Source organism: Scyliorhinus canicula, chromosome 18, assembly GCF_902713615.1.
Source record: "Scyliorhinus canicula chromosome 18, sScyCan1.1, whole genome shotgun sequence".
Taxonomy (NCBI): Eukaryota; Metazoa; Chordata; class Chondrichthyes; order Carcharhiniformes; family Scyliorhinidae; genus Scyliorhinus; species Scyliorhinus canicula.
In genome coordinates, this window is record NC_052163.1 from 71,588,859 (window position 1) to 71,599,817 (window position 10,959).

The following is a 10,959-nucleotide window of genomic DNA, read 5'->3' on the forward strand; positions in this document are numbered from 1 at the left end:
CACTCAGGGCAGAGACTGTAAGATTACAGGTTTAAGTAGGCATCAAGTAATTAGGCTTGCAAAGGATCAATTGTTGAAGCTTTGGCTTTTATTATAGATATTTAAAATAAACTGCTCTCAGGATTTCAAACTGGTGTCAGGTGTAGGGTAACTGATGGTAAATTAGTTGCTGCATTTCTGTATGATACAGCTGTAACTATATTTGAGGATGATAAGGAATGGTCACTTTGTGTAGCCAGAGGTGTTTTGCTTCAGAACTAAGTTCTGCTCAATCACCTGTTTTGAATTTGCATTATTTAAGATTCGCTGCTTGTCATTCAGCCATCAAGTTAATAAAATAAATTTATGGTTACTATTACTCATTTTAATCTTGAGCAGAGATAAGGTTATTTCCTAAAATATATGAGCAAATTAATAATACTGATATTATCCACCCACATTTGTAGGACAATGTTTTGCATATGACATCTTATTGCAATCATAGAATCCCTACAGTGCAGAAGGAGGTCATTCGACCCATTGAGTCTGCAACAGCCCTCTGAAACAGACCCTAACCAAACTCCCACCCTATCGCTGCAATCCTGTAACCACACTTAACCACATATCCCTGGACAGTAAGGGGCAAAAGATATGGCCAATCCACCTAACATGCACATCTTTGGACTGTGGGAGGAAATCGGAGCACCTAGTAGACACGGGGAGAAAGTGAAAACTCCACAAAGACCCAAGGCAGGAATTGAACCCAGGTCCGTGGCGCTGTGAGGCAGCAACATTAACCACTGTGATGCTGCAGCGCTAACCACTGTGCCGCTGATGCTAGTCTCCTCCTGGTTGATCTAAACCAACCATAGAAAGACTCATTCCACCCAGTGTTATTTAGGATGTTCTTGTCTCGTTCTTGTGCTGAGGGAATTGCTGAACCAACATTTGAGGCCCGCAATTACTCATCAATCCCCAGCAAGACTCCATTGTGGTAGGTAAGGTAGGCTCTGGTGTTTGTATGCAAGGAAGAAAGAGTTGTCAGCAAAGAGCAGTTAGCACTGTTTAAGATTTTAAGAATAAAAACTGAAGTTTGTATTTTGCATCAAAGACTGAAGTTTGGAAGTTAATTAGCATTTCAGTAAAATCACTGATTTAAGGTTCTGAAACAGTGGCTCTTTAGGGACACTGCAGCTGGTCTTATTTTGAAGTCAGAGAAGACTCAATACACCATGGGCTGGATTCTCCGTTAGCCGACGCTGAAATCGTTAAATGCGATCAGACAGAGAATGGCTCCCGACGCCGAATTTGAGCGAGACACCGGTTTGACGCCAAATCGGAATTCTCCAGTCCCCCAAAAACGATGTAATTGCGACGCTTGCCACGTGGTCCGAAAATACAGCAGGCATATCATTAGCGGGCCTGACGACCGATTCTCCGGGGCCTCAACGATTCAGCACCTCGGATGGGCTGATTTCCCAATGCCTTGTTTCTAATGTGCTTTTAAAAATCGGGAACCTGGCATGCAGCAGAGAGAGGACGTAGGAAGTGGCGTGGGGGTGACTGCAGGCTTCCGGCTAGGACACCAGCCGTGCTGGCTGCGGTGGGGCCTGCCAGGGAGCCCCCCAACTGGGGGACACAGCCCACCATTACGAGGCCATCTTGCTGGCCACTCATCCTGGCCCCTAGGTGCACGCAATGACAACGGCCGTATGGATGGGCACCCCACCCAACCGGCAACCACCCACCGGGGAACCACACCAACGACAGTCCCCAGTGAGGGCATTGCTAGCCAATCGTGCCCCTGGCAGCAGGGTCGGGCGCCAGGACCGGGGGCACCGACGGGGCCGGGGGGGGGGGGGGGGGGGGGCATTGTGGGTCAGGTGCGCGGTACAAACCAGGGCCACCGTGTATCCCATGGTACCAGGTTGGGCACAGGTGTATGCACCATGGTAACATGTTTGCCTTTCACCCCCTGCAGAAAATAATGGCTTTTGGTCATCAACCTGCGATGTTGGCCACCGTGGCGAAGGCCGTGCCCTGCATGAAGCCCTGTGGCAGCATAAGCGGGTCCGCTGAGGGGGCGGAGGCTGCAGCAGAGGAGCGGGCTGCAGAGGGGTAGGTGGCAGCCACTCAGGCTGGAGGGCCGGCCGCCCAACAGGCCGAGGAGTTGGAGGAGGAAGTGCCAAGGAGGCATAGGATGAGGCCCCGTGTGTACCGACGCCACATGTTGTTTGAGGACCTTCCGGACCGGGCATGCAGGCGACTGTGGTTGAGCAGGGAGACAGTGAGACACATCTGCCAGATGATGGCACACCTGACACTGCATGGGTATGGGGGAGGACACCCGGTGGCCGTCAAGGTAACGGTCGCGCTGAACTTTTACGCAGCGGGGTCATTCCATTCGCTGAATGGGGACCTGTCTGGCATCTCCCTGGCATCGGCGCACATGTCTGACTCCCTGTCTGCCGAGGCGGTGAGATATATTGAGTATCCTGTGGACCGCGCCCACCAGGATGCCCGGGTAGCGGGGTTCGCTGCCGTCGCCAGGGGGTGATAGACGGGATGTCACCCTACGACCACCGGCGGATAACAGGCAGCTGTTATCGAACGTACGATGAACATACAGCTGGTCTGCGATCATCAGATGCGCACGATGCACATCTGAGCCAGATACCAGGGCAGTGTACATGACTTGTTCATACTCGTGCACTCGGTGATCCCTGACATGATCGAGGGACCCCCCCCTGGGCTGTGGGGCTGGCTGCTGGACAACAGGGATTACCCGTTGTGGTCGTAGCTGATGATGCCTATACGGAGGCCCGCTACGACGACGCCCATACAGGGGTGTGATCGAGGGGTGCTTCGGAGTCCTGAAGATGCGCTTCTAGTGCCTGGACCGCTCTGGAGGGGCCCCCCAGTACAAGGTCAGGTGGGTCGCCCACATCGTGGTGCTCTGCTGTGTCCTCCACATCACACAGGAGTGGGGCGATGTGCTGGAGGAGGATGAGGAGGAAGGGCAGGCCTCGTCAGACAAGGAGGATGATGGGGAGGGGGACAATGAGCGAGACATGGGGCCTGGCCAGGCACGGGAGGCCGCACAGCGATACCACCAGGGCCAGTGCGCACGAGACGCCCTCATCGAGATACGTTTCACCGACTGGAGTGTGGCAGGCCAGGGGCACATACACCACCATCCCACACCCCTCACCTTCTACACCACCAAACCCCCTCACCTCCCACACCACCAAACTACCCGCATGCACACCCCTCCGTTACACATACCTATGGCGCTACGGGCTGGGCCACTGGGTTTCCAGTGACAGTGGGTCTAGTCAATGGGATGGAAGATGATGACAGCCCGCTCTGTGATGAGAACAAAGAACAAAGAAAAGTACAGCACAGGAACAGGCCCTTCGGCCCTCCAAGCCTGGCCGACCATCCAAACTAAAATCTTCCACAGTTCCTGGTTCCGTATCCCTCTATTCCCATCCTATTGATGTATTTGTCAAGATGCCCCTTAAACGCCACTATCATCCCTGCTTCCACCACCTCCTCCGGCAGCGAGTTCCAGGCACCCACTACCCTGTGTAAAAAAACCTGCCTCGTACGTCTCCTCTAAATCTTGCCCCTCGCACCTTAAACCTATGCCCCCAAGTAATTGACCCCTCTACCCTGGTAAAAAGCCTCTGACTATGCACCCTGTCTATACCCCTCCTAATTTTGTAGACCTCTATCAGGTCACCCCTCAATCTCCGTCGTTCCAGTGAGAACAAACCGAGTTTATTCAATCGCTCCTCATAGCTAATGCCCTCCATACTAGGCAACATCCTGGTAAATCTCTTCTACACCCTCTCTAAAGCCTCCACATCCCTCTGGTAGTGTGGCGACCAGAATTGAACACTATACTCCAAGTGTGGCCTAACTAAGGTCCTATACAGCTGCAACACGACTTGCCCATTCTCATACTCAATGCCCCGGCCAATGAAGGCAAGCGTGCCATATGCCTTCTTGACTACCTTCTCCACCTGTGTTGCCCCTTTCAGTGACCTGTGGACTTGTACACCTAGATTTCTCTGACTGTCAATACTCTTGAGGGTTCTGCCATTCACTGTATATTCTCTACCTGTTTCAGACCTTCCAAAATGCATTACCTCACATTTGTCCGGATTAAACTCCATCTGCCATCTCTCCGCCCAAGTCTCCAAACAATCTAAATCTTGCTGTATCCTCTGACAGTCCTCATTGGGGGGTGGGGGGTGGGGGGGTGGGGGGGGGGGGGTGGGGGGGTGGGGGGTGGGGGGGGGGGGTGGGGGTGGGGGGGGGTGGGGGGGGGGTGGGGGGGGGGGGGGGTGGGGGGTGGGGGGGGGGTGGGGGTGGGGGGGGGGTGGGGGGGGGGGGTGGGGGGGGGGTGGGGGGTGGGGGGGGTGGGGGTGGGGGGGGTGGGGGGTGGGGGTGGGGGGGGGGGTGGGGTGGGGGGGTGGGGGGGTGGGGGGGTGGGGGGTGGGGGGGGTGGGGGGTGGGGGGGTGGGGGGTGGGGGGGTGGGGGGTGGGGGGTGGGGGGTGGTGGGTGGGGGGTGGGGGGTGGGGGGTGGGGGGGTGGGGGGGGGGTGGGGGGGGGGGGTTGTTGGGTTACGGTTGAGTAGGGTGATCATGGCTCGGCACAACATTGAGGGCCGAAGGGCCTGTTCTGTGCTGTACTGTTCTATTCTATTCTATTCTATCCCCAATTCCACCAACCTTTGTGTCGTCTGCAAACTTACTAATCAGACCGGTTATATTTTCCTCCAAATCATTTATATATACTACGAACAGCAAAGGTCCCAGCACTGATCTCTGCGGAACGCCATTAGTCACAGCCCTCCAATTAGAAAAGCACCCTTCAATTGCTACTCTCTGTCTTCTATGACCACCAAGATGAGCTCCGTTTCAACAGCGTATGACAATGTCTGACGCATGCCCACAGTAGCACCTGCCACCTGGGTGATTCATGCATGTATGCAAGCTGGCCAGTCCATCACACGGTCCACCCACGGTCCCCCACTCCCACTGGCCGCCCCATCCCCACACCCGTCATACAGAGGCAGGGTTTCAACGGTGTTAACAGGTGTTTAATGTGAAAAGGTATATACAGTCTGTGCCCTAGCCCCTATAACTAAACTGTGTCCTGCACCCGTGCCAACTTAACTGACGTCTAACTTTCTGGCCTTACGGACCCTAACATTACGTCTCGGTGGTTCCCTGCGGAACAGCAGGAGTGGAGGCGGACTGCTGTGACTCCTGCCCTGCGACGACAGTCCTCGTTGGCGCACGTCTCCTGGGACAGCCCAGCCAGGATGGACCGGCAGCTGCTTGGGTGTCCTGGGTGGCATGGTGCCGCCCTGATCTGATCTGCCCGCTGCCCAACAGATGTACCGGGGGGGGGGGGGGGAGAAAGAGTGTCCGAGGTGCTGCGCTGTTCCCTGCGGTACGTGCCTCAGCACCTCCCCCTACCTCGGGGTGCCCAATGGCTACTCCATGGGACGGGGGTGCGAGCGGAACATCCCGAGGCGCCCCCCCCCACAACCTGGCACTGCCAGTCCAGAGGCCCGCTCTGGTCTCAACAAGAGTCTGCACTTTCGCAGCCATGGAACGGCCCATCTGTCTGGGTCTGTGCCACCACCCTGAAGACTGTGCCACAACAGTCAGTGAGTGGGCCGCGTCCCTCAGGGTGTGGGCTGCGACCCTCTGTGTGTGGGCCACATCAGCCAGTGAGTGGGCCACGTTTTCTGGGACTGGGCCACCTCCCTCTATGTCTGCGCCATGCTGGCCTGGCCCTGGGCAATGCCGCCGATGCTCTCAGCAATGGCCTGCTGTGACTGGACCACGCTGAGGAGCGCCACTGCAATTTCCATGTAGCTCTGGCACATGGCTGTCTGTGAGAGGGCAGCCCTGTCCTGGGTCTCGGCCCCCGCCTGCACAGAATGCACCAGGCCTTGCACATTCTGAACCATATCCGACACCGTCGACCCCATTGCCTCCACTGCGGACGCCACCCGTGCGGTGTCGGCCTGGGTGGCACCACCCCCAGCTCCTGCACACGGATGGACTTCTCCACCTGCACCCGCAGGTGTAGGACGCCAGCCATCATCCCCTCCCCTAGATGCTCTGCCTGCATCTCCACTGTGGGTGGGACTGGATGTTCCAGGAGCCCGGGGCGCGTATGGGCGGCAGCTGGTTCCTGGGGCCGGGCCCCTCGGCTGTTCCTTTCTCCACCTGCTGTACAGGACCGACTGTGTGGTGCGGACCACATTGTGTCCCAGGAGGCTCTTTGGTAGTTTGCCCAACCGAGGTGATAGTCTCTCAGATGGTGGAGGGTGTTGGAGACAGCTGTGACAGAAAGTCCTCCGACCCGAACTCCGGGGTCACCTGGGTCTTGGGCAGAGAGCTGGTGTTCAGGCTGCTCTCCCCATCAGTGCTCTGCCGTCCGGGGGGCACCCGGCTCTGACCGGTGCTCTGGATGGATCAGGACCATCTCCGGCAGGTCCTGGAAGACACAAGATGGAATGTATAGTTAGACAGCCGGATAGGGGTGAGGCGTGGTGAAGGGCGGGGGGGAACACTTGTGACATGAGGATCCGCCCACTCAGCAGGGGGTCTCACTTCCACGCTTGCTGCTGACCTCTGCCTCAGTGACCTCCCTCTCCTCCAGGCTGCCGACCACGTCCAGTGCCCTCTGCTCGGGCACGGTGACGGGATGCAATTCTGGTGGTCCACCTCTGATCTTCTCCCGCGCCCGGCGGTTGTGCGTGGCCTTGTCCGGGGGGGGTGGGGGGGAGAACACAAACAACGACACTGTTAAGACAGTCTGGCGCATGCAGCCCATGGGGTTGGGTAGATGATGGCATCAGTGGCCAGGGCAACCGGCCATTGCGGCATGGGTGTGGGGGACTGTTTGGGTTACATGTATGTGGGGGGGGTAGGGGGGTTGGTGCCGGGGCACACTGCTGCCCTCTCACCCTGACCGCCCTGAGGTAGTGCAGTTTCTTTCTGCACTGGATGCCAGTCTGGGCAACTTCGCCAAGGATGTCTGCCCAGGCATGGCGAACAGCGTCACCTGACGAACTTCCTCCCGGGCTTGGGTACAGGACCATCCGCCTCTCCTCCACGGTGTCCAGGAGGGTCTCCAGTTCTGCGACCTGGATCCGCGGCACTTCTCTCCTTCCAGCCATGTTGGCTGCAACAGTGTGTGTGTGTGTGGGGATGAATTGCTTAAGTGCGGATGCAGCTATGCGGCAATCACGGAACCGGCAGATCCGGCGCCATTTCACTTACAAACGGTGGTGTTTCATGTGAGGACTGTGCTAGCCCCTTTGGAGTTGGTGAATCGTTGCACCTGTCGTGCCGTTTTTGCCGTTGTAAAAGTCCACACAGTCTCAGAAACGGAGAATCCAGCCCCATATGTTTGGAAGAAAGATGGTTAATTGGACCTCTATCAAGAATATTAAAATCCAACCCCATTCTAGGTATTATTCACATGAACTGAAATAAATCCCTACTGTCAGAGTGAACATTGTTTAGTCCTGGACGTGATTCCCTGGAAGAGCAGCAAAATCCATTCTGTCATCAGATATGGGCTTGCTGGTGTCTCAGCAGGTCAGGTGAACAAGTGAATCCCTTTCCACAAACAGAGCATTTAAATGGCCTTTCTCCAGAATGAACTCGCTGGTGAATAAGAAGATGGTATGATCGAGTGAAACCCTTCCCACAAACAGAGCAGGTGAAAGGCCTCTCTCCAGTGTGACTGCGCCGATGAGTTTCCAGTTGGGACGGGTAATTGAATTCCTTTCCACACACAGAGCAGGTAAATGGCCTCTCCCCAGTGTGAATGTGTCGATGAGTTTCCAGTTTGGACAGGGTCTTAAAACCCTTCCCACAAACAGAGCAGGTAAATGGTCCCTCCCCAGTGTGAACCCGTTGGTGGGTCAGTAGGTTAGAGCTACAAGTGAATCCTTTCCCACAAACAGAGCAGGTGAAAGGCCTCTCTCCAGTGTGACTGCGCCGATGAATTTCCAGGTAGGATGCACAATTGAATCGCTTCCTGCACACAGAGCAGCTGAACGGCCTTTCCCCAGTGTGAATGCGCTGGTGTTTCATCAAGTGAGATGAACAAATGAATCTCTTTTCACACACAGAGCAGCTGAAAGGCCTTTCCCCAGTGTGACTGCGCTGATGAATTTCTAAATGAGCTGGGCAATTGAATCCCTTCCCACACAATGAGCAGATGACCGGTTTCTCCATAGTGTGACTACGTTGATGGGTTTCCAGCCTGGGAAGGGTTTTGAATCCCTTTCCACATTCTGAGCAGGTGAATGGCCTCTCTCCCGTGTGAACTCGTTGGTGTGCCAACACGCTCGACAACTGAGTAAATCTTTTTGTGCACACAGAGCAGGAGAATGGCCTCTCCCCAGTGTGAACTCTCTGGTGTGTCATCAGGTGGGAAGACTGAGTGAATCCCTTCGTACACACAGAGCAGGTGAAAGGCCTCTCTCCAGTGTGACATCGTCGATGGATTTCAAGGTAAGCTGGTCGAATGAATCCTTTCCCACACACTGAGCAAGTGAATGGCTTCTCTGTAGTATGAATTCCCTGGTGCGTCTGCAGACTGGACAGCTGACTGAATCGCTTGCCACACACAGAGCAAGCAAATGGTTTCTCTCCTGTGTGGCTACGCCGATGAGTTTCCAACTCAGAAGGATAGCTAAATCCCTTCCCACAATCTCCACATTTATACGGTTGCTCCCCAGTGTGGTTTCGTTTGTGTCTGTCCAGATTGAACGACCGGCTGAATGTTCGTCCACACATAGAACACATGTAAGGTTTCTCCCCTTTCTGAATGGCGTGCTTCTCTTCTATATTCAGAGGCTGATGAGGTTTACCATGTGGTGAATGGAGCAACACTGGCAGATCTTGATGTGATGATCTTCCCGTATGTAAATCCTCCATCTTTAATATCCTGTAAAGTGAATTTACAAAAGCCATTACTGGAAAGATCACACAATAATTCAGAACACAGTTCAAGTTCCCATTGAACATTCTTTCTAAGCTGTAAAAAACACTTTCCCCTCCTCTTGGCATCCAAATTTGGAACCAGCCCTCTTCAATCCAACCATTTTGCTCCTTCTCTCCTGCAGGCAATGTTTCTGGCTGGGAGGGGGGCCGGGGCAGCTCCAGAAATCCATTCCATTCTTCATGCATGAACTGAGACAGCAGAGGACATGGGCACTTTCTAGACTGGATCACTATCGCATGCAGAAACACTGGCTCATTTTCTCTGACTTTAGCCCAGCAACATTGAGGACAAGTGTTGAAGACCCAAATATTGCCCGATGATAGAGCTGGCCTGTCATGGTCTGAAATGAGAAGTGTCTTCAAAGGAAGAAAGGATTAGCGAATATTTTTAGAGAAATGTGCAGACACTTTAAACACACCTCTGATAATTCAGATATCAGTAAGAAGTCTTACAACACCAGGTTAAAGTCCAACATGTTCATTTCAAACACTAGTTTTCGGAGCACTGCTCCTTCCTCAGATGAATGAGGAAGGAGCAGTGCTCCGAAAGCTAGTGTTTGAAACAAACATGTTGGACTTTAACCTGGTGTTGCAATACGTCTTACTGTGCTCACCCCAGTCCAACACCAACATCTCCACATCAATTCAGATATCAGGTGATAGTGAAGATTGTAGGTTCAAGATCCACTGAAGCCCAAATAATCTAGGCTAACAATCCAATGTACTATTGAGGAGGTGCTGTACTGTTGAATGTGCTGTGTCTTGGATGAGGCATTAAAACGAGGCATCTCTGGTTAAAGTTCCAATTGCATTATTCCAAGAGGAGCAGCAGTTATCCCAAGTGACCTGGACAACATTTATTGTTATTCAATATAACAAAAACAGATGATCTGGTCATTATCACATTGTTATTTGTGAGAAATTGCTGTGTACACACGTCTACGGTTTTTCTTGCATTACAACAGTCAATACAATTCAGGAGTACATATTTTACAGTAAAGCACTTTGCAATATTCTGAGTTATAAAACCTTGTCAATGCATGTCTCTTTTAATTTAGAAAGGGAAAGGAATGCACAATGGGTCGGAAACTGCCAACGTGCAGTTGATGATTGCTGCAGTCTCCCTTTCCACTGACTGTACCGACCTCGGAAACATTGCTGCTGCCACATAACCGTCTCAGATTGCAGGCCCACGGTGTAGGCAGCCGGCAGCCGCAATAACCCTCCCACCCTGACCCCCAGGTCTCTTCCCACCCGCGTTTGAACCAGATCAAAGCAGTTCTGTCATTCCCCCAAACCGTGCCCAAATATTTCACTCACGATTCTTTTGCTCGTACTGACAAAATTTCAATTTTCGTTATGAAGTTGAGGAATTGTTTTATTATTTTATCGACCGAAAGTCTCCACAGTCCCGGAGCGGGAACAAAGACATGGCACAACCGGAAATCCCGCCTTCCCCTGCTTCGATTGGCTGCTGAGCGACTAATACGTCATCACTCTGCTCCTGCCCCCGTCTTCCATTGGTCCAGACTCATTATCAATCAAGGTGAGTGAGTCCTGTCAATTCAGCTGAGAGTGACAGGCCTCAATGTGTGGGAATGCTGGGAATCTGCAATTATAACTGGGAATAAAACACACAGCATCTATGGAGATATTGATGTGCCATCAATGAACACAAGACGAGTAGTGAACGAAACTGAGATTTTAATAAGCTAAACAGAAAGCCTCCTGGCCTCTGATCCCGAACTGGGGCAGGGCCGGAGATAGGCAACCTTTATACCGAGCCCAAGGGGAAGCGGAGCCATCAGGCAGTGGTTTACCACAATACATGTAGTACAGTAACAGTTTACCACAATACATATAATATACCGACAGTGGTTTACCACAGACATAAATAGAGTTAACGCTGGATAAAAGCAAATTACTGCA

General features: G+C 53.3%; 1 protein-coding gene across 1 annotated transcript; it reads right to left on the bottom strand.

Moving 5' to 3' along the window:
• Window positions 1-6,794: 6,794 nt before the first annotated feature.
• LOC119953504 (zinc finger protein 229-like) lies at window positions 6,795-10,476 on the bottom strand. Its single transcript, XM_038777849.1, has 2 exons — window positions 10,351-10,476; window positions 6,795-8,974 (listed from the first exon to the last, which is right to left on the bottom strand). The coding sequence occupies exon 2, from the start codon at window positions 8,962-8,964 to the stop codon at window positions 7,585-7,587; it is 1,380 nt and encodes a 459-aa protein (XP_038633777.1). The 5' UTR covers window positions 8,965-8,974; window positions 10,351-10,476; the 3' UTR covers window positions 6,795-7,584.
• Between the last annotated feature and the right edge of the window lie 483 nt (window positions 10,477-10,959).